At 48.1% G+C, this 24,315-nt stretch overlaps 1 protein-coding gene across 1 annotated transcript; it reads right to left on the bottom strand.

The window, feature by feature from the left end:
- Positions 1 to 17,359: 17,359 nt before the first annotated feature.
- On the bottom strand, positions 17,360 to 22,490 carry LOC147081100 (zinc-binding protein A33-like). The gene is made up of 7 exons (XM_085980949.1): positions 22,390 to 22,490; positions 21,848 to 22,313; positions 21,662 to 21,757; positions 21,336 to 21,569; positions 20,549 to 20,571; positions 20,334 to 20,449; positions 17,360 to 19,265 (listed from the first exon to the last, which is right to left on the bottom strand). Exons 1-7 carry the CDS (start codon positions 22,488 to 22,490, stop codon positions 18,715 to 18,717), a joined length of 1,587 nt encoding a protein of 528 aa, XP_085837075.1. The 3' UTR covers positions 17,360 to 18,714.
- Between the last annotated feature and the right edge of the window lie 1,825 nt (positions 22,491 to 24,315).

A 24,315-nucleotide genomic window follows, 5' to 3' on the forward strand; every position in this document is an offset into this window, starting at 1 on the left:
TTGTGGTCGTTAAGACCGGCGAGAAGCAGCGCCTGGTCATCGACTACAGCCAGACAATAAATCGCTACACCCTGCTGGACGCCTACCCACTCCCCCGCATAGCTGATATGGTCAACCGCATCTTCTCGACCATTGACCTGAAATCAGCGTACCACCAGCTCCCTATCCGCCCTGAGGACCACCAGTATACTGCCTTTGAGGCAAACAGCCGCCTCTATCACTTCCTTAGGGTTCCCTTTGGCGTCACCAACGGGGTCTCCGTCTTCCAAAGGGAGATGGACCGGATGGTAGATCAAAATGCGTTGCAGGCCACTTTCCCATATCTGGACAATGTGACCATCTGCGGCCGTGACTTGCAGGACCATGACGCAAACCTCGAAAAATTCCTCCACACCGCCCAACTCCTGAACCTGACATATAACAAGGAGAAGTGCATATTCTGCACAAACCGCCTCGCCATCCTTGGCTGTGTTGTGGAACACGGAGTCATCGGCCCCGACCCCGACCGGATGCGTCCCCTTATGGAACTCCCACTGCCTCAAGGCCCTGAAGAGGTGCCTAGGGTTTTTCTCCTATTATGCCCAGTGGGTCCCCTACTATGCGGACAAGGCCCATCCGCTGATCAAGTCCACCTCTTTTCCCTTGACGGCAGAGGCCCACTTAGCCTTCCACTGTATCAAGGAAGACATTGCCAAAGCCACCATGCACGCAGTGGACGAATCCATCCCCTTCCAGGTGGAAAGCGACGCGTCCGACTTTGCCCTGGCCGCTACCCTCAATCAGGCGGGGAGACCCGTGGCCTTCTTTTCACGAACCCTCCAAGGCCCGGAGACCAGACACTCCGCTGTTGAGAAGGAGGCCCAGGCGATTGTGGAGGCTGTGCGTCATTGGAGGCACTACCTGGCCGGAAAACGATTTACCCTGCTCACTGACCAACGTTCAGTTGCTTTCATGTTTAACAACAAGCAGAGGGGCAAAATCAAAAATGACAAGATCTTGAGGTGGAGAATCGAACTTTCCACCTACAATTACGCGATCTTGTACCGGCCCGGGAAGCTCAATGAACCCCCGGATGCGCTATCGCGTGGCACCTGCGCCAGCGCGCAGATCGATAGACTGCGGGCCCTCCACAATGACCTCTGCCACCCGGGGGTCACCAGGTTCTTCCACTTCATCAAGGCCCGCAACCTGCCTTACTCTATTGAGGAGGTCAGGACCATGACCAGGAACTGCCAAGTCTGCGCTGAGTGCAAACCGTACTTTTATAGACCAGACAGGGCTCACCTGATAAAAGCCACTCGCCCCTTCGAGCGCCTGAGCGTTGATTTTAAAGGGCCTCTCCCCTCCTCCGACCGCAATGTGTACTTCCTCAATATTATTGATGAGTACTCCCGCTTCCCGTTCGCCATCCCCTGCCCGGACATGACCAGTGCCATGGTCATTAAATGTCTGAACGACCTCTTCACCCTGTTCGGTTTCCCCAGCTATATCCATAGCGACCGGGGCTCATCGTTTATGAGCGACGAACTCCATCAGTACCTGCTAACTAGGGGTATTGCCACAAGCAGGACCACCAGTTACAACCCCCGGGGGAACGGACAGGTGGAAAGAGAAAATGCGACAGTTTGGAAGGCCGCCCTGCTAGCCTTAAAGTCTAGGGGCCTTCCAACCTCCCGCTGGCAGGATGTGCTCCCCGATGCGCTCCACTCTATTCGGTCACTGCTCTGCACTGCCACTAACGCCACCCCTCATGAGAAAATGTTTGTCTTCCCAAGGAAGTCCACATCGGGGACATCGCTACCGCCATGGCTGACGTCCCCAGGGCTGGTCCTACTGAGAAGGCACGTGAGGACCCATAAAACGGACCCCCTGATCGAGAGGGTCGACCTCCTCCACGCCAACCCCCAGCATGCTTACATTGCATACCCGGACGGGCAGGAGGACACAGTCTCCATAAGAGACCTGGCACCCTCGGGGGCCGCAGTAACCCACTACTCACTGCCACCCCCCCCCACGATCCGATATCCAGCCCCAGCAGACAGCAGGCCTGGGCCCAGCGACCCGCTCGACATCTACGAGGATGACACGCTTGTGCCACAGCATACGCGGGGCTCGACGCCGGAAGCTCCACTACCCCTGCCGTCGCCACGCCGATCACAGCGGCAGACAAGACCTCCGGAGAGACTCCAATACACTAACTTTTAATACACTTCACCCCGCCGGACTCAATTTTAAACAAGGGGTGAATGTGGTAAACCACTGTTTGTATTCCACTGTGTACATGCCTGGACATGCCTCGGCTGACTCCTCCCACAAGTCCTAGTATAAAGGTGACTGCTCCCCAGCCCCTTTGTATTCTGGACCGGTCGACCACTCGAGGCAGACCTTCATTCTTTTGTTAATAAAAGCCTTTAGTTACTCTCTTAACTCTCAGTCTTTTATGAGTAATTGATAGCGCCTCACAGAGCATAAGAAATAGGAGCAGGAGTAGGCCATTCGGCCCCTCGAGCCTGCCCCTCCAATAAGACCATAGCTGATCTTCCATCTCAACTCCACTTTCCTGCACTATTCCCATATCCCTTGATCCACTCAATATCCAAGAATCTATCGATCTCTGTCTTGAATATACTCAACGACTGAGCCCCCACAGCCCTCTGGGGTAGAGAATTCCAAAACTTCACCACCCTCTGAGTGAAGACATTTCTCCTCATCTCAGTCCTAAATGCCCGAACCCTTATTCTGAGTTTGTGACCCCTGGTTCTAGACTCCCCAGCCAGGGGAAACATCCTCCCTGCATCTACCGTGTCAAGAATTTTGTATGTTTCAATGAGATCACCTCTCATTCTTCTAAACTCTGGTGAATATAGGCCTAGTCTACTCAATCTCTCCTCATTGGACAATCCCCCCATCCCAGGAATCGGTCTGGTGAACTTTCGTTGCCCTCCCTCTATGTCACGTATATCCTTCCTTGGGTAAGGAAACCAAAACTGTACACAATACCCCAGGTGTGGTCTCACCAGAGCCCTATATAATTGCAGTAAGATGTATTTACTCTTATACTCAAATCCTCTTGTAATAAAGCCCAACATTCCATTTGCTTTCCTAATTGCTTACTGTACCTGCATGTTACCTTTCAGTGATTCGTGTACAAGGACACCCAGGTCCCTCTGAACACCAACATTTCACAATCTCTCACCATTAAAAAAAAATGCTTTTTTATTTTACCTACCAAAGTGGATAACTTCACATTTCTCCACATTATATTCCATTTGCCATGTCCTTTACTTAACTCACTCACTTAGCCTGTCTATATCCCCTTGAGCCTCTGCATCCTCCTCACAACTTACATTCCCACCCAGCTTTGTATCATCAGCAAACTTGGATATATTACATTTGGTCCCCTCATTAAAATCATTGATCTAGATTTGTGAATAGCTGTGGCCCAAGCACTGATCCCTGTGGTATCCCACTAGTTACAGCCTGCCAACCCGAAAATGACCCATTTATTCCCACTGACTTTTCTTTCTGTTAACCAACCCTCAATCCATGCGAGTGTATTACCTCCAATCCCAAGAGCCCTAATTTTGTTTTATAACCTCTTGTGCGGCACCTTACCGAATGCCTTCTGAAAATCCAAATTCACCACATCCACTGGTTCTCGCTTATCTATTTTGCAAGGAAACATCACAACCAAGCCAAATCCTATTCTTACCCAGTGTCACCGCCAGATGTTTCCTTGGGTTCAGTGTCACTGACCACTTCTTTTAAGCAGATTTCACATAACCTAGGTGTCAGCCGTGACTCAATGGAGAGCACACTTGCCTTTGAGTTCGAAGGTTCAAGACACAGTGGTTATGTTACTGGGCGAGTAATCCGGAGGCCTAAACTTATGATCCAGAGACATGAGTGCAAATCCCACCACGGCAGCTGGGGAGTTGAAATTCACTAATGGTGACCTTGAAACTATCGGATTGTTGGAAGAGTCCCATAACATGATAGAATTCTTCATTAAAATGGAAAGTGAAGAAGTCCAATCCGAAACTAGGGTCTTAAATCTAAATAAAGGAAACTACGATGGTATGAGGAGTGAGTTGGCTATGATAGATTGGGGAGCTTCATTAAAAGGCATGACGGTGGATAGGCAAAGGCTAACATTTAAGGAACGAATGCATGAATTGCAACAGTTGATGGGTGTTTTTGTGACTGGAAGGCCGTTTCCAGTGGGGTTCTGCAGGGCTCAGTATTGGTCCCTTGCTTCTTGTGGTATATATCAATGATCTTGACTTGAATATAGGGGGAATGATTAAGAAGTTTGCAGATGATACTAAAATCGGCTGTGTGGTTGATACTGAAGAAGGAAGCTGTAGACTGCAGGAATATATCAATAAATTGGCCAGGTGGGCAGGACAGTGGCAAATGGAATTCAATCCGGAGAAGTGTGAGATAAGGCATTTGGGAAGGGCTAACAAGGAAAGGGAATACACATTAAATGGTATGACACTGAGTAGAGGATCAAAGGGAACTTGGAGTGCATGTCCACAGATCCCTGAAGATAGCAGGCCAAGTAGATAAGGTGGTTAAGAAGGCATACGGAATGCTTGCCTTTATTACCCATGGCATAGAATACAAGAGCAGGGCGGGTTATGCTTCAAATGTATAAAACACAAGTTAGGCCTCAGCTAGAGTACTGCGTGCAGTTCTGATCACCACATTACAGGAAAGATGTGATTGCACTAGAGAGGGTACAGAGGAGATTTACAAGGATGCTGCTGGGAGTAGAGAATTTTTGCCATGAGGAAAGACTGGATAGGCTGGGTCTGTTTTCCTTGGAACAGAGGAGGCTGAGGGGAGACCTTATTGAGCTGTATAAAATTATGAGGGGCATAGATAAGCACCTACTTCCCTTAGCAGATGGGTCAAAAACCATGGGGCACAGGTTTAAAGTAATTGGTGGAAGGTTTAGAGGGGATTTGAGGGGAAATTTCTTCACCCAGAGGATTGTGGGGGTCTGGAACTCACTGCCTGTAAGGCTGGTAGAGGCAGGAACTCTAACCACATTTAAAAAGTACTTGGATGTGCATTTGGGATGCTCTAATCTGTATTGCTACGGACCAAGAGCTGGGAAGTGGGATTTGGCCGGCGCGGACACGATGCACCAAAATGGCTTCCTTCTGTGCTGTAATTTTCTGTGATTCTGTGAGTTATACGTTCCTTTCTGGCACAAAAAACACAAAAGGAAAAGCGGCCCAACCATGGCTAACAAAAGAAATTAAGGATAATTTTAGATCCAAAGAGGAGTCATATACAGTTACCAGAAAAAGTAGCAAGCCTGAGGATTGGGAGCAGTTTAGAGTTCAGCTAAAAAGGACCAAGAGATTGATTAAGGGGGGAAAAATAGAGTATGAGAGTAAACTTGCAAGGAACATAAAAGCGGATTGTAAAAGCTTCTACAAGTATGTATAAAGAAAAAGATTAGTGAAGACAACAGTTAGAAATGGGAGAATTTATAATGTTAGAAACGGGAGAATTTATGATGTGGAACAAGGAAATGGCAGAGCAATTAAACAAATACTTTGGTTCTGTCTTCAAGGAAGAGGACACAAATAACTTCCCAGAAATGCTAGGGGTCCAAGGGTTTAGTGAGAAGGAGGAATTAAAGGAAATTAGTATTAGTAAAAAAATAGTGCTGGGGAAATTAATGGGACTGAAAGCTGATAAATCCCCAGTGCCTGATAATCTGCGTCCCAGAGTACTAAAAGAGGTCGCCATGGAAATAGTGGATGCATTGGTTGTCACCTTCCAAAATTCTATAGATTATGGAACAGTTCCTGCAGATTGGCAAATGTTACCCCACTATTAAAAAAAGGAGGGAGGGAGAGAGAAAACAGGGAACTACAGACCGGATAGCTTAACATCAATAGTAGGGAAAATGCTAGAGTCTATTATAAAGGATGTGATGACAGGACACTTAGAAAATATTAAACGGCAATAGACAAAGTCAACATGGATTTATGAAAGGGAAATCGTGTTTGACATACCTACTGGAGCTTTTTGAGGGTGTAACTGGTAGAATAGATAAGGGAGAACCAGTGGATGTGGTGTATTTGGATTTTCAGAAGGCCTTTGATAAAGTCCCACATAAGAGGTTAGCATGCAAAATTAAAGCACATGGGATTGATGGTAATATATTGGCATGAATTGAAAATTGGTTAACAGACAGGAAACAGGGAGTAGGAATAAATGGGTCTTTTTCGGGGTGGCAGGCGGTGACTAGTGGGGTACCGCAAGGATCAGTGCTTGGGCCCCAGCTATTCACAATTTTTATAAATGATTTGGATGAGGGAACAAAATGTAATATTTCCAAGTTTGCTGATGACACGAAACTATGTGGGATTATGAGTTGTGAGGAGGATGCAAAGAGGCTTCAAGGCGATTTAGACAAGTTGAGTGAGTGGGCAAATACATGGCAGATGCAGTATAACGTGGATAAGTATGAAGTTATCCAGTTCGGTAGGAAAAACAGAAAGGTAGAGTATTATTTAAATGGTGCTAGATTGGGAAATGCTGATTTACAAAGGACCTGGGTATCCTTGTACACCAGTCACTGAAAGCAAACATGCAGGTGCAGCAAGCAGTTAGGAAGGCAAATGGTATGTTGGCCTTCATTGCAAGAGGATCTGAGTACAGGAGCAAGGATGTCTTACTACAGTTGTACCAGGCCTTGGTGAGACCACACCTGGAGTACTGTGTGCAGTTCTGGTCTCCTTAACTAAGAAAGGATACACTTGCCATAGAGGGAGTGCAGCGAAGGTTTACCAGACCGATTCCTGGGATGGGGGGATTTTCCTAGGAGGAGAGATTGGGTCGACTAGGCCTGTATTCACTAGAGTTTAGAAGAATGAGAGGGGATCTCAATGAAACATATAATTTTGACAGGGCTAGACAGATTGGATGTAGGGAGGATGTTTCCCCTGCTTGGGTGGTCTAGAACGAGGGGACACAGTCTCAGGATATGGGGTAGGGCATTAAAACTGAGATGAGGAGAAATTTCTTCACTGAGAGGGTGGTGAACCTGTGGAATTCTCTACCAGAGAAGGCTGTGGAGGCCAAGTCATTGAATATATTTAAGAAGGAGATAGATGGATTTCTAGACACAAAAGGCATCTAGGGGTATGGGGAGAGAGCGGGAATATGGTATTGAGATAGAGGATCAGCCATGATCATATTGAATGGCGGCGCAGCCTCGAAGGGCGAAATGGCCGACTCCTGCTTTTATTGTTCTATTTTTTTCGATGTGTCTATGTAAATGCCCATCTGATTCACTAATGTCCTTTAGGGAAGAAAATCTGCCGTCCTTACCCAGCCTGGCCTATATGTGACTCCAGACCCACAGCAATGTGGTTGATTCTTAACTGCCCTCTGAAATGGCCCAGTCGACACCCCCCTCCCCCCAAAGTCCTCCTTTCTAACAGCTGGGAAGCTGTCCCGTAGATGAGACTAACCGAGCAACAGTCTGACATAGTCATACTCACAGAATCATAGCTTACAGCAATGTTCCCGTTAATCTGGAGGTCCCGTGCAGGCCACTTGCCAGCTTTACTGTGGGAAAAACCGCACATGCGTGGAAAGTTGAATGGGCCACGCAGCCCATTAAAGGGGCCAAGCAACCAAAAAAGAAATAGAGGGAACATTGCCTTTCAGTCAACGTCCCAGACTACTCCATCACCATTCCTGAGTATATCCTGTCCCACCAGCAGGACAGATCCACCAGAGGTGGTGGCACAGTGGTATACAGTCAGGAGGGAATGGTCCTGGGAGTCCTCAACATTGACTGCGGTTCCCACGAAGTCTCATGGCTTCAGGTCAAGAAAACCTCCTGCTGATTACCACCCTCCCTCAGCTGATGAATCAGTTCTCCTCCATGTTGAACACCACTTGAAAGAAGCACTGAGGGTATCAAGGGCACAGAATGTACTCTCGGGTGGAGACTTCAATGTTCATCACCAAGAGTGGCTCAGTAGCACCACTACTAACTGAGCTGGCTGAGTCCTGAAGGACATAACTGCCAGACTGGCCTATGGCAGGTGGTCTGAGAACCAACATGAGGGAAAACCTACTTGACCTCGTCCTTGCCAATCTACCTGTCGCAGATGCATCTGTCCATGACAGCAGTGGTAGGAGTGACCACCGCACAGTCCTTGTGGAAGCAAAGTCCTGACTTCACACTGAGGACACCCTCCATCGTGATGTGACACTACAACCGTGCTAAATGGGATAGATTCGGAACAGATCTAGCAGCTGAAAACTGGGCATCCATGAGGGGCTGTGGGCCATCACCAGCAGCAGAATTGTATACAACCACAATCTGTAACCTCATGGCCTGGCATATCCCTTGCTCTACCATTACCACCAAGCCAGGGGACCAATCCTGCTTCAGTGAGAAGTGTAGATGACATGCCAGGACCAGCACCAGGCATACATAACAATGAGTTGCCAACCTGGGGAAGGTACAACACAGGACTACATACGTGCTAAATAGCAGAAGCAGCATGCTGTAGACAGAGCGAAGCGATCCCACAACTAACAGATTCGAGCAAAGCTGCAGTCCTGCCACATCCAGTCGTGAATCATGGTGGACATTTAAACAACTAACGGGAAGAGGAGGCTCTGTGAACATCCCCATCCTCAATGATGGCGGAGCATAGCATGTGAGTGCTAAAGACAAGGCTGAAGTGTTTACAACCATCTTCAGCCAGATGTGTCGAGTGGATGATCCATCTCGGCCTCCTCCTAAGGCCCCCACCATCACAGAAGCCAGTCTTTAGCCAATTCAATTCACTCCACATGATATCAAGAAATGGCTGAACGCACTCGATACAGTAAAGGCTGCGGGCCCTGACAACATCCTGACTGTATTGCTGAAGACTTGCACTCCCAAACTAACCGCGCTTTTGGCCAACCTGTTCCAGTACAGCTACAACACGGGCATCTACCCGACAAAGTGTAAAACTGCCCAGGCATGTCCAATCGGACCAATTACCGCCCCATCAGCATACTCTCAAACATCAGGAAAGTGATGGACGGTGTTGTCAATAGTGCTATTAAGCAACACTTACTCACGAATAACCTGCTCACCAGTGCTCAGTTTCGGTTTTGGCAGGACCACTCAGCTCCAGACCTCATTACAGCCTTGGTCCAAACATGCAGAAAAGAGCAAAATTCCAGAGGTGAGGTGAGAGCAACTACCCTTGACATCAAGGCAGTATATGACCGAGTGTTGCATCAAGGAGCCCTAGTAAAATTGAAGTCAATGGGAATCGGGGGACAACTCTCCACTGGTTGGAGTCACACCTAGCAGGAAGGAAGATGGTCGTGGTTGTTGGAGGCCAATTATCTCAGCCCCAGGGCCTCTGTAGGAGTTCCTCAGGGCAGTGTCCTAGGCCCAACCATCTTCAATGACCTTACCCCATCATAAGGTCAGAAGTGGGGATGTTTACTGATGATTTCAACTTGTTCAGAACCATTCGCAACTCCTCAGATAATGAAGCAGTCGATGCCTGCATGCAGCATTCAGTATTCAGGCTTGGACTGATAAGTGGCAAGTAACATTCATGCCACACAAGTTCCAGACAATGACCACCTCCAACAAGAGAGTCTAACCACCTCCCCTTGACATTCAACTGCATTATCATCGTCAAATTCCCCACCATCAACATCCTGTGGGTCACCATTCACCAGAAACTTAACTGGACCAGGTCAGAGGCTGGGTATTCTGCTGCAAGTGACTCACCTCCTGACTCCCCAAAGCCTTTACACCATTTATAAGGCAAAAGTCAGAAGTGTGATGGAATCCTCCCCACTTGCCTGGATGGATGCAGCTCATAAAAGACACAAGGAACGCAACACCATCCAGGACAAAGCAGCCCGCTTGATTGGCACTCCATCCACCACCTTAACCATTCACTCCCTCCACCACTGGCGCACCGTGGCTGCAGTGTATACCATCTACAAGATGCACTGCAGCAACTCACCAAGGCTTCTTTGACGGCACCTGCCAAACCCTCTACCGGCTAGAAGGACAAGGTGTAAGACATTCAGGTTGTTTTGAACTTCTATCTGCCAGTTTTCGAGTTCAGACCTGAGGAACAGACAACTCGAGAAAAAGGTTTCAGGGTCAACTATTCTTTATTTAAAATCAACAAGAGGTTACAAGAAAGCACACAAAATATTACATGACAACCCGTACTCTATCATTTACTTATTACAAGTAAGCGCGCACGGATCATATAGTAAAACATCTCGTACTCAAGTCATTTACTTATTACAAGTAAGCAGGCAGGGATCATACAGTAAAACAACTCGTACTCAAGTCATTGACTTATTACAAGTAAGCACACATGAATATAACCATTTACTTTAAGCTCAAGTGATCATAAGCAATCACAGACGTACTAACACCAGTGAGAGGTCGACTCGGCGGTGACCAGACGGATGAATTAGACTGGCAACTGACCAAGCTGCCCTCGACTGCAGCAGCGAGTGGTCAATTTGCAGCCTCTTTTATACCCCAAAATTTGGCAACTCACCCACAGCATTCATGTCCCTCACTGTGTGAATAGCCTTGTTGTCTCTCTCTCACTTTCCTATCTGTTTTGACACTTGGTGAACCAAGGCCTGAAGAAGTCCTTGTTTTTACACCTGAGGGTTGACTCCTTGTTCTCACAGAATTTTCAAGTCTTATCATTTGGAGAAAAACAACAGCTTGCAAGCACATCATTTATTTTACAAATGTGAAGCCAGGCCCTCAAAACCTGTCGTACATTAAATTTGGTCACTTTAGTCAAGTTTACCGTGAATGGTGTATTCTTACAAAGGGAAAATAAAACTGAAACTTGTATTCCTGATTAATTCGTGAATTCCAAGAATAGAAACCGATACACACGTTGACAAGATAAATCTCAGTAACAGCGCAAAAAACAAAGTGGACCATTTGTCCCAGTGGGCGGACGCACCTTGCGGGGTGGCCCTGAGCTCACAGTAAAGGTTAAATCTTTCACTTGGGCGGGTTGGGATTCAGAACCTGGGCCACCGGCAAAATAGTCGGCCTTCAGAACATTTCCCAATACAGTAATCCTGCGGGGTGGCACTGAGGCAACTAAAGGGTTAAATCCTTCAGCTGGATGTGTCTGGACTCAACAGCCTGGGGCACGAGCAAAATAATCGGTATTTGCCCAGTACTCGTTTCACAACTGAGTCATCCAGCGAGAAGAAGGAAATGTCCCTGAATTCCTTGGATTAATCTGTGGCTTGTCTTAAACTCGCTGATTTTGAGAGAGGTTCACTGAGATAGTACAGCCGCTGGGAGGGGGATATTTGTCCTGATATCAGTGCATAAATAGGATTTGAGATTCAGTTAACACTTTGAAAATTTCTATATCAAGAGTGTGCAGAGGGCGGTGGGGGTGGCTTCAGAGGGCGGTGACAGGGGAATTGCAGAGCGCAGTGAGGGGAGAGTTGCAGAGGGCGGTGAGGGGGGAAACTGACACACTGCACCACCCAGGCCCAGAGGGAGAAAGGGCAGTGTCTGACCCACTGCACTACCCAGTCCCAGAGGGGGAAAGGAAAGTGTGTGACCCACTGCACCATCCAGGTCCAGAGGGGGAAAGGACAGTGTCTGACCCACCGCACTACCCAGTCCCAGAGGGTGAAAGGACAGTGTCTGACCCACTGCACCACCCAGTCCCAGAGGGGGAAAGGAAAGTGTGTGACCCACTGCACCATCCAGGTCCAGAGGGGGAAAGGGCAGTGTCTGACCCACTGCACCACCCAGTCTCAGAGGGAGAAAGGAAAGTGTGTGACCCACTGCACCATCCAGGTCCAGAGGGGGAAAGGACAGTGTCTGACCCACCGCACTACCCAGTCCCAGAGGGTGAAAGGACAGTGTCTGACCCACTGCACCACCCAGTCCCAGAGGGGGAAAGGACAGTGTCTGACCCACTGCACCACCCAGTCCCAGAGGGAGAAAGGACAGAGTCTGACCCACTGCACCACCCAGTCCCAGAGGGGGAAAGGACAGAGCCTGACACACTGCACCACCCAGTCCCAGAGGGGGAAAGGACAGTGTCTGACCCACTGCACCACCCAGTCCCAGAGGGGGAAAGGACAGTGTCTGACCCACTGCACCACCCAGTCCCAGAGGGGGAAAGGACAGTGTCTGACCCACTGCACCACCCAGTCCCAGAGGGAGAAAGGACAGTGTCTGACCCACTGCACCACCCAGTCCCAGAGGTGGAAAGGACAGTGTCTGACCCACTGCACCACCCAGTCCCAGAGGTGGAAAGGACAGTGTCTGACCCACTGCACCACCCAGTCCCAGAGGGTGAAAGGACAGTGTCTGACCCACTGCACCACCCAGTCCCAGAGGGGGAAAGGACAGTGTCTGACCCAACACACCACCCAGTCCCAGAGGGTGAAAGGACAGTGTCTGACCCAGTGCACCACCAGACCCAGAGGGGGAAAGGACAGAGTCTGACCACTGCACCACCCAGTCCCAGAGGGGGAAAGGACAGTGTCTGACCCACTGCACCATCCAGTCCCAGAGGGGGAAAGGACAGTGTCTGACCCACTGCACCACCCAGTCCCAGAGGGGGAAAGGACACAGTCTGACCCACTGCACTACCCAGTCCCAGAGGGGGAAAGGACAGTGTCTGACCCACTGCACCATCCAATCCCAGAGGGGGAAAGGACAGAGTCTGACCCACTGCACCACCCAGTCCCAGAGGGGGAAAGGACAGTGTCTGACCCACTGCACCACCCAGTCCCAGAGGGGGAAAGGACAGTGTCTGACCCACTGCACCACCCAGTCCCAGAGGGGGAAAGGACAGTGTCTGACCCACTGCACCACCCAGTCCCAGAGGGGGAAAGGACAGTGTCTGACCCACTGCACCGCCCAGTCCCAGAGGGGGAAAGGACAGTGCCTGCCCTGTACGATTAATTTGAATATTTTTTTCTGATGGACATTATCTCCTCCTCTGCCTGTAGAAATCGAACTCAATTTTACCGGATTTCCACTCGGTGTTATCCAGAAGGATTATGTCTGCACGTTGGTCCTCAATGTGTGTCCATTTTTATTGGAAAACAATTTTATGTTTTCTTTCGTTAGAAGGAACATCGACATATGTCCAAGTCGGGATGGTGCGTGAGTTGGAGTGAACTTGGAGGTGGTGGCGCTCGCAGGCACCTGCTGCTCTTGTCCACCAAGGTGGTGGAGGCTGGGGGTCAGGGAGGTTCTGTAGAGTTACTGCGACCGGCCTGTGGGGAGCGAGTGGACATTTAAGGTGGAGGTGGGAGGGGATGTTGAAGGTGGGGGAGGGAGGGGATGTTGAAGGTGGGGGAGGGAGGGGATGTTGAAGGTGGGGGAGGGAGGGGATGTTGAAGGTGGGGGAGGGAGGGGATGTTGAAGGTGGGGGAGGGAGAGGATGTTGACGGTGGGGCAGGGAGGGGATTTTGAAGGTGGGGGAGGGAGAGGATGTTCAAGGTGGGGGAGGGAGGGGATGTTGACGGTGTGGAGGGAGGGGATGTTGAAGGTGGGGGAGGGAAGGGATGTTGAAGGTGGGGAGGGAGGGGATGTTGATGGTGGGGGAGGGAGGGGATGTTGAAGGTGGGGGAGGGAAGGGATGTTGACGGTGGGGGAGGGAGGGGATGTTGAAGGTGGGGGAGGGAGGGGATGTTGAAGGTTGGGGAGGGAGGGGATTTTGAAGGTGGGGGAGGGAGGGGATGTTGAAGGTGGGGGAGGGAGAGGATGTCGAAGGCGGGGCAGGGAGGGGATGTTGAAGGTGGGGGAGGGAGGGGATGTTGAAGGTGGGGGAGGGAGGGGATGTTGAAGGTGGGGGAGGGAGGGGATGTTGAAGGTGGGGGAGGGAGAGGATGTTGAAGGTGGGGGAGGGAGGGGATGTTGAAGGTGGGGGAGGGAGGGGATGTTGAAGGTGGGGGAGGGAGAGGATGTTGACGGTGGGGGAGGGAGAGGATGTTGAAGGTGGGGGAGGGAAGGGATTTTGAAGGTGGGGGAGGGAGGGGATTTTGAACGTGGGGAATTGGCTGCTGATCAAGCGGACTGCTTTGTCTCCTCTGGTGTTCGGATAGCTATCTATATTTGTGTAAATGCTATCATGTATATATGCATATAATATATAATTTTCCTATATCCACAGGAGACCAGATTAACTCTTTTCCAGTGATAGGAGTGCAAGATTTAAAATTCCTGTTCAAATAAATTCACTTTTGAAATGCACCCATTGAGGCACTTGAGAACGCATTGTTGTTACCAGAAATGCTGTTTGCTCCAGTTACAGGGGATATGACTGTGAATAACCCGATTTTAATTTACAGAAAATAACTTTAAAAATATGCAGCTAATGTGTGATTTATATTGGGGTACAGTAGTCAGTTTATTCATAAATTGAGAAAAAATATACGGTGGACATTTTTTCAGATGTGCCTATTGATGTCCTTGCACCCAAAACAAGCAGATTAATTTTTGAAGCCTCCTCGAAGGCCTGCAAACGAGCACAATTAGTGGAAACTCCCACTGGTGATTAATTCATCCTGGGGGCCTGGCCATTCTTGTGGGTGGGGCCTGCTTCTAGCGCAATGTTTTTTAAACCAGTGCAAAAGATCGCGGAAGACTGATTTGTGCTGAATGTAATTTGTGCTTAAAATTCCGTGATCTTTTGCACGGGTTACACCGATTCGGACGAATTGTGCTGAAAAGACCAGCGCAACCAATGAGTAACTGCAGGCCACAAAATGAACAAAGGTCATAGGAAATCGAAAGCAGCGAGAGCCCTAAGGCAAAAGGGAGAAAATGGCAGAGATGGGAAACATAAAACATCCGGAGAGAAAGTTTGAATTCAACTAAAACACAAGTTTCTGGTAAAGTACAGCGGACCAGTAAAGAGACAGAACAGGTGAAGAGGGAGGGCACAGCCTACCTCCGCCAGTACTGTGGTCTAACCAAGGATTCCCCCAACCCAAACCCCAACCTGTCTCCCCCTTCCCTGGACACCGACCGAACCCACTCCCCATCCCTCCCTGAATATATCTGGAGATATCTGGTCCCTGATTGATTTATTCAGCTCTCTAACGTGCATTTTACATACTTAACCCGTGGATGCCAAATACCAGTTTTGCTCTATTTATTTCCCCACCCAAGAATAAGGACAAATTATTGGGAGATAGTAAATGGAAGTGCAGTTAAATGAAAAGTGTTGCGTACAGTGATGAGTTGCATTGGTTCACACCTTAAGTACAACATAATCCCAAGTGTACAGAGTCTGAGTGAGTATACAGAGAAAAACATAAAAGTTACAACATGGACACAGACCAGTTGACAGAACCAGTCCATATCAGCATTTACCCTCCACCAAAACCAGTAATTCTATTCACATTTAACCGTCCTGTTCCCATATCCCTTCAACCCCTTTTTCTTCCTCTCTCTCTCCAGTCTAAGCTTGAATGTTGACATAGTTTCTGCCTCAGCCACTAACACTGCAAGTGAATTCCACAGCCTCATGACTCTCTGTGTAAAGAGGTTTATCCTGCTCCCTGGTCTAAATCTATTACATTAATCTTTGATCTATCGCCCCTTGTTCTTGAGCCCTCAACCACTGCAAACAGTCTGCTTCTACCTACATTGTCCCAGCCTTTCATCATTTTAAGCATTTCTATCATGGGACTATGAAATAGTGGCAATAACAGAGACCTGGGTGAAAGAAGGGGAGGATTGGGAACTTAATATTACTGGCTATTGGGTGTATATGATAGGCCACAAAGTAGTGGAAAGGAGATAGAGGAGCAGATTTTCAGGCAAATTACAGATGGATGCAAGAAATATAGAGTAATGATAATAGGGGAATTCAATTTTCCTAATATAGATTGGGATATTAACAGTGTAAAGGGCAAAGAGGGGGAGGATTTCCTGAAATGTGTACAAGAGATCTTTCTTGGTCAATGTATTTCTGGCCGAACGAGGAAGGAAGCAGTGCTGGATCTAGTTCTGGGGAATGAAGTGGGGCAAGTGAAGCATGCTTCAGTGGGGTGGGGAGGGGGGCTGGTGGGTGGGGGCGGCATTTGGGGAATATTGATCATAATATGAACCAGTTGAGAATAGTTATGGAAAAGAACAAGAAACAATCAAGCCTAAAAATACTTAACTGGAGGAGGGCCAAATTTAGTGAGTTTAAAAGGGATCTGGCCCAGGTGGATTGGAATCAAACATTGGTAGGCAAAACAGTAATTGACCAATGGGAGGCCTTCAAAGAGGAGATGGTTCAGGTACAGAGTAGGCACATTGCCACAAGGGGAAAAGGAAGGGCATCCAAAGCTAGAGCTTAAAATGAAATAGAAAAAGAAGGCTTATGGCAATTGTAAGGTTCTTATATATTAATGACCTAGACGTGGGTAGACAGGGTATAATTTCAATGTTTCCAGATGGCACAAAACTTGGAAATGTGGAAAACAATGAGAAGGATAGAAACAGACTTCAGGAGGACATAGACAGACTGGTGAACAAGGACAGATGAAGGTTAACTCAGAGAAGAGTGAAGTGATAGATTTTGGTGGGAAGAATAAGGAGAGGCAATACAAACTAAATGCTACAATTATAAAGGGGCTGCAGCAACACAAAGACCTGGGGGGGGTGTAAATAAATCATTGAAGGTGGCAGGACAAGTTGCGAAGGCTGTTGTAAAAGCATACGGGATCCTTGGTTTTATTAATACAGGCATAGAATACAGAAGCAAGGAGGTTGTGCTAAACCTTTACAAAACACTGGTTAGGCCTCAGCTGGAGCACTGTGTTCAATTCTGGGCACCACACTTTAGGAAGGATGTCAAGACCTTGCAGAGGGTGCAGAAGAGATTTACTAGAATGGTACCAGGGATGAAGGACTTCAGTTATGTGGAGAGACTGGAGAAGCTGTTGTTGTTCTCCTTAGAGCAGAGAAGGTTAAGAGGAGATCTGATAGAGGTGTTCAAAATCATGAACGGTTTTCATAGAGTAAATAAGGAGAAACTGTTTCCAGTGGCAGGAGGGTCAGTAACCAGAGGACACAGATTTAAGGTGATTGGCTAAAGGACCAGACGTGACATGAGGGGGAAAATATTATGCATCAAGTTATCGTATTCTGGAAAGCACTGTCTGAAAGGGTGGAGGAATCAGATTCAACAGTAACTTTTAAAAGGGAATTGTATAAATACTTTAATGGAAATACATTAAAGGGCGATGGGGAAAGAGCAGGGTAGTGGGACTAATTGGATAACTCTACCAAAGAGCCGGCACAGGCACGATGGGTCGACTATGATTCTGTGTGTCCCACTGTTTGAGGAACGGAAACACTGATTCCTTACACCAAAGCCCAAGTTGGTCTGCCTACTTACCCTCCGTCTCCTCACTAGCACGTGGCACGGGTATTATTTCAGGAAATACCACACTTGAAATTCCTCCATTAACTTTCTTCCACCTGACCATGATTTCTGGCCCCCTTCATAACAGAGGCCCACCCTCCTCCTCTAGGTACTGGGGTCTCCTCTAATACTCTGACCCCCAGTATGGTCTTCTCTAATGCCTCACTTAAAACTCTCCTGTATCTCGGGCTGGGAGACAAAATCTCACATTTCCACAATGTACAAAGTAATCCTTTCCTGTGCAACTTCAAAGTTTTAATATTGAGTTAAAAATAACATTTTGTCCCTCAGTTAATGTACTTAGCAGATCCTACCACCTCTACACCGAATTCCCACTCCCACCAAATTCCCATTGTCCATGTCCTCACTCTGTCCCCAGCTCACTCTGCTGTGCTCTCAGCTCCTTATTACTCTACATTTTAAGTTCATGTTCCTTGCTCTCTAAGGCCATAAGTCTTACTGTAAGGTTACTGATTAACACACTGTTTTCACATCTCTTCCTCCCTCTATTGTATCTGGGGCTCCCTCATTTGTGACCATCCCACAACAAACACATCTCATGGTGTGCATCTTCATCAACCTTCTCTCGGCAGTTTCCCTTTCTTATATTTCTCCCATTGCCCCCTTTCCTACATTACAACAGCGACTACACTTCAAAACTACTTCAATGGCTGTAAAGCGCTTTGGGACGTCCTGAGGTCGTGAAAGGCGCTATATAAATGCAAGTCTTTATTTTTATTTAGTTTAACTGATTTTAAAACCCTTTGTTCCTTTTTGATTTTACTTCTTACCTAGTGTCCCCTTTTACTTTTTCCTTCCCTCGGGTATTATTTAATGTGCCGTGTCTCGGATGGTCCTCTTTGTCATGTACTTCCCACTGGTGTTCTATCTCACCCTAGTTCCTCTCTCCTGCCCCTCTTTACCTTTTCTTCCCATCTTGAGTCTGTGGTTCCCTTGGTGTATTTCTGCCCATGTTTAAATTCTCTCTGTCTCTGGGCCCCGATGATTCTCGATGTTTTTGAGGTTTTTAAATTTAACTTTAGAGGTGTCTCTGGAGCAGTTTCCAGGAGTTTGTTCCACTGCACCGATTAAACAAACAAATATCACCAACAAGACATTGTCACTCGGTTGTAGCCGCCCTGACCTCAGGTGACATTGGGACCATCCGCACCACCTGTGACTGAGACCGACGCCCATCAGTTTGCAGCTGGCAGGAGGCAGGTAGGCGGTGTGAAATTATGGGATGGAGCTGTTAGTGACCTTTCACCCTGCAGATTGTCAGCGGGGCGGAGTTTTTCCCGCCCTCACTCAGTCCCGGACAGAAGAAGGGAAAGAGTCTCTCAGTGAAAGTGAGGGTGAAGGTGTGGAGATGGGACATGTTGTCCGCATTGTAAAATGACATCTGTCCGCCCTCATAGTCCAGGAACACCCCGATCTTCCGGGGATCCCCACTCGGGGTGAGGGGGGTCTGTGAGGGGGTGGTGCCGGCAACATAGCCACTTCCGGGCAGCAGCCCCACAGTCCAGTATCCGAGCTCAGGTGTCAGTGAGATTCTCCGTTTCCTGTCGACAGACTCTCGGGCCACTCCCACAAACCAGCGTGTCTTGTTCCCCACCTCCACCTCCCAGTAGTGTCTCCCTGATGTGAATCCCTCCGATCCCAGGACACAGAGAGAGGAATCAAACCTCTCCGGGGTGTCAGGGAGCTCCTGCCGTTTGTCTCCGAGTCTCACACTGGTCCGGTCCTCAGACACGATGAGCCGGGGATGGGTTGTGTTCAGATCCAGAGTCAGAGAGGCTGGAGCTGGGGGAAAGTTACAATAACACAGTGAGCGGTTTAGTTTGTTGCTGTGATTTATTCAAACACTTTCCCTTTTTAAAGTGACCATTCGGGGGATTCCCGGGAACTGCGGTGTTTTTAAAGGGCTCCAGGTTCTGTTATTGGAATCTGCTCTGACCCGGGGGTTTACGCTCCTGGGGTCGCTCTGACCTCTGCTGCCCACTGCGATCCGACCAGGAACTCTGCGGCCCCCGGTCCCCTGCAGTTCTCAGCGGCTGCAGAGTGACCCAGGGACCTTCAGAAACACACAAGGAATCGGCGCCAGAGGCTACGGCGGGGCTTCCAAACGGAAGAGGGGGAAAGGTAAAGACACCGGAAGGAAAGAGAGAAGGGAAGGGAAAAAGGGCAAAGGAAGCAAAAGAATGGGAACTGCTGCAGAGGGGAAGAGAGAACCCAGAGGAGAAGGGAAACTAACTTTATAAAAAACCGACATCATGATATCCATAAATCTCAATAGACTCCAACACACAATCAGACAAAACTAAACTGATCGACATAACAGGCCAGGTGGAAGCGGCATTCCTACAGGAGACCCTCCTCATCGCCCTCAGAACACACCAGGTTTATGAGTGAGTGGGTGGGACAAATGCTGGCCGCCTTCTCCTCAGCCAAGAGCAGAGGACAGTCACACTAATCACCAGCAACCTCCCCATTACGCTGGAGACATACATTCCTGGAGAAGGAGGCCGCTCCATCCTAATGAAAATTAATTAAGAGGACAACCCAAAGTGATGCTTCAGTTCAGTGTCCCGAATGAGGAGTCCCCGCATCAGCAATTTTCACACTCGCCCCACCTATGGACAGCACAGGAACCAGGAGTGGAGACCCAGACTGTGCTCTTCACTCCAAACAGGACAAGCTCCCAGCGGACACTGTACTCACTCCTTAATGCTGACTTTAAAATATTGGCCAAGGTCCTGACCTCCAGATTAGACACGGACATCAGTGATCATTTAATCTGGGGTTTGGGAGCCGGTTTAGGCTCCTCTCATCTGGATTGATAAATCAGGAAAAGGAATATAAGAGTTTTACCGGGGTTAATGGCGTCTATCATTTCTCTCCACGCTGTGTACTGTAAAGGGCCGTTGAACTTTCCGATCGACAGCTTGCCATCTGCTAATGATGGTTTATAATAGTCCTCACCAGTCCTGTAAATATTAAACAGTTGATATTATGAATTGACCTTAAACTCTTTGCTGAGTTATTTTACTAAATTGTGCAGAGTTTCAGTAAAGAGTGTGCCCTACCTCCTCTCCTGACACGTTTCCTCCTGAAACCAATAAAACACAAATCTGAGTTGACGGAGACTGACCGTCTATATCCGGACAGCAGAAATTACACCCACATTGTGACAAGATGCTGAGAATTCCGAATTCTCTCTGCCGGGACCGCGCAGATAGAAAGAGGATATATTTGAAAACCAGGCAGCAGAAATTTCACCAAAAATTATTAAAAGCGTCTGATAGAAAGAGGATGCAGTTGGAAAATCTGATTTGTGTGGTCAGGTTCTGGAACTGAACACCAGTCTCACTCAGAGACACAGTGACTCTCACACCCACCGCACCAGACACACCCACACACTCACACAATGTAACTGGAACTGAACACCAGTCTCACTCAGAGACACAGTGACTCTCACACCCACCGCACCCAACACACCCACACACTCACACAGTGTAACTGGAACTGAACACCAGTCTCAATCAGAGACACAGTGACTCTCACACCCACCGCTCCAGACACACCCACACACTCCCACAATGGAACTGGAACTGGATTGTAATGTGAGAACCAGGAGAATATTCACCTCTTGGGGACACAGAAATAATTACAACCTAAGTATAAGATCAGGGCAACACGATCGCGGATCCTGCAGACAGTGTGGGAGCCGGTTAGTTCAGTCACAACAGCAGATCCGCCCCGGAATAGACAAAACACTCGGTTTAAATCAGTTTCGAATTTTTCAGCAAATGCTGCATTTATTTCAACCTTGTCATCGCTTTATCTGCAACTAACCCGCAATATAATCCTCACCTTCAGAAATGTCAGCGCGTCTTGTTGCTCCATCTGTTTCTGCAACTTTGACAGCTTCTCCTGAACAGAATTTAAATTCTCTTGAATTTCTCGAAGGTTTTTCTCCATTGTTTCCACAATCCTCTGCTCTTCTCCCCTGAGATCTCCGATTAACTGCTGCTCTTTCTCAGTCAGAATCTGGTGCATTTCAGCAAACTCGGATGTGATGCGGGTTTGCAGACTGCTCGACTGCCCCTACCAAATGAAATGTCAAAAGTAATCATGTACCGCGATAGAGGGAACAAAACTAACCGAGAATCCAGAAAATGAGCACGGGGAGACCTCACCCTAACTTCGGAAATCCGCCGTTTCTGGTTCAGTTCCGTTTCCAGAACCGCCGATTTGTTCTCTGTGAGAGATTCTGAAGAGGATTTCAGCTGATCCTGGGATTGGGAGAGAAAATCACAGAATCAAAGGGCTGGACTATGGAAAAGTGATAAAATAACCAGGTGATAAAATCTGTTCCATTTTACCTTGTAGATTTCAGCAGCTTCTTTAATCGACATGAAGTTGTGGGATTTGTGTTCCCGCGCAACGATACAAGTGTAACAGATCAGTTTCTTGTCAGTTTCACAAAACAGCTTCAGTTCTTCCTGATGTTCCTCACAGTGAAGTTTATTTTCCTTCTCTTTCGGATCCAGGTTTAATTTTCGAGCTTTCTCCGCCAGACTGGCTAAGGCCCGACTGGTCCTGAGGTTTCTTTCCGGAAACTCCTCTCTACATTCCGGGCAGGAGTTTCTCTCCTTTTCCCAACACCGTGTGATACAGGAGCGGCAGAAGTTGTGCCCACACTCCAGTGAAACCGGATCGGTGAAGAATTCAAGACAAATGGGACAAGTTGCCTCCTCGGTCCAATTCTCGGGCTGCTGCCTGGAAGCCATGTTCACGCTCAGCACTTCCTGATTCAACCCGCTTTCAGTTTCAATGTTCCCGAGCTCCCGAACACCTTCGGCTCAGCGATTTCCCGAGCAAGTTCGCTGCAATACCGGAGAATTAAATTCCTCCTTTAAACTCCAGCCGGATCCCGTCAATAGGTGTCGCTGTTGGACAATATTTCTCAACCAAGGATTTTTGTAGGTTTCCTGAAAAAGCTTTTGTTGCGGGAAAACCGCACATTTGCTTTCTGTACAGTGAAGGGCCGCATTAAACAAACCGACTGACTCCGTGCATCAGTTTAGTGTTGTCTGGAGCCAGGAAACTCGCTCTAAAGGTGTAGAAATAATTGCTCTGAACCCAAATGTTTTGCAGATGATGTGAAGATGTCAGAAACTGTGATAATTATCCTGGGTTTGATAACATTCATCCATTGATATGCCTTTTATTAGAGTTTATTGATTTAATATGAGGTTTTGGAGGGATGTGCCGTTATGTTGCTCCATATGTTGGCCCGGATTTGAAGTTTGGAGCCACCTCTGGTCATATTTCAGGCCCGGGCAATTTGAAAGTGAGAGGTGGGCGGACTGGGCGGAGTCTCGCTGAATTCCCGGGGAGGAGGGCGCATCGGGTGTGGGGAAGAAGGCAGCCTCCTAACTGTGGAAACACATTCTTGTGCTCAATTCTCACTGCAGCTGGCGGTGCCCGGGCACGGCCGCGCTACAGGAGCGCTTGTACAGGCCTCCAACTATCCAATCCCTAAAGCCCCTCTCTTTATCCGCGCAGATGTTGATCTGAGCAGCCACCGTTACCCGTGCAGATGTTGGTGTTTGCTTCCTTCAGCTGGCGACTGCCCCCATTAAACCCCGAATGACTGTATCCCCCTCTCTTCAATGGTACAGATCCTGGTGTGAGCTCCTTACAACCGGATCCGCCACAATTATCTGCCAAGTACATTGCGGAACAATCCACTCTGCATCAACCGAGCGGGACCGAGTGTGAGCCAATGTTTTGGGCGATTTTCTCCCTAGTTCTGAGCCGCAGGGCGATGGGTCTGTTCAACTCCGGGGAGTCTCTGAATCTGCTTTTGAAATGTGTCACTGAGCCCGTTTACAGATTTACCACAAATCAAATACAAATTCTGATTGTAAACCAGTCTGTGCGAGAAACAAGACAACAGCATCAGAGCTAAATTAATTCAACTGGTATAAATTTTGAATAATTCGTTCCCGTATCCATTTCAGAATAGTATCCATCTATTTATTTATTGCTATATAAATCTGAGCATTGCAGTTGGCCCTGCTTTGATTCACGATTGTGGTCTGACCCGGAATCCCATTCACACAAAGGGAAGACGGAGAATGCTCCCCTCGGCTGTCCTGGGCTACAATGCAGGATATCTGTGTTATTGTTAAACATTGAGCCGTTTCATCTAAAGATCGACACACATTTCAGTAAGAATGAACCCAAAAGAACATTTTAAAAAGCGAGGGGAGAGTTTTCGGGGAGTGTTGACAATATCCAGCCGCTCAGGTACAGAGTGAGCAGCCCTGGTCTTGGCACTGACCCTTCGGGTCTGACAGGCGGGGGACAGAAGCAAACAGTTCATCCAATCATCGAATCACAGCACAGAAGGAGGCCACTCGGCCCATCGTACCGATGCCGTTCTGTATGGATTCCCGGGCTAGAGATGGGCAATAAATGCTGGCCTTGTCAGCAATGCCCACATCCGGGAATGAACAAAAATAATAATAGTCCCTCTCAGGTTAGAATAATTTTCTCGACTCGGAGTCAAATGTTCTTTAGATGGGTTCCTGTTGCTCCATAACCTCCCACCTGGAATACTGCCTTCAGTTCTGGGCATCGCCCCTCAGGGAGGATATATTGGAGTTGGAGGGGTTGCAGTGCAGATTCACCATATGGTACTGGGGCTAAAAGGGTTAAATTATGAGGACAGGTTGTACAGACTGGGCTTGTATTCTGTCGATTATAGAAGATTTAGAGGTGAACTAATTGAGATGTTTAAGATGATTAAATGATTTGATAGGAAGCTAGAAACTATTTCCTC

The sequence above is a fragment of the Somniosus microcephalus genome, unplaced genomic scaffold, assembly GCF_052327205.1.
Source record: "Somniosus microcephalus isolate GS21.2 unplaced genomic scaffold, FLI_Smic_1.0 scaffold776, whole genome shotgun sequence".
NCBI lineage: Eukaryota > Metazoa > Chordata > Chondrichthyes > Squaliformes > Somniosidae > Somniosus > Somniosus microcephalus.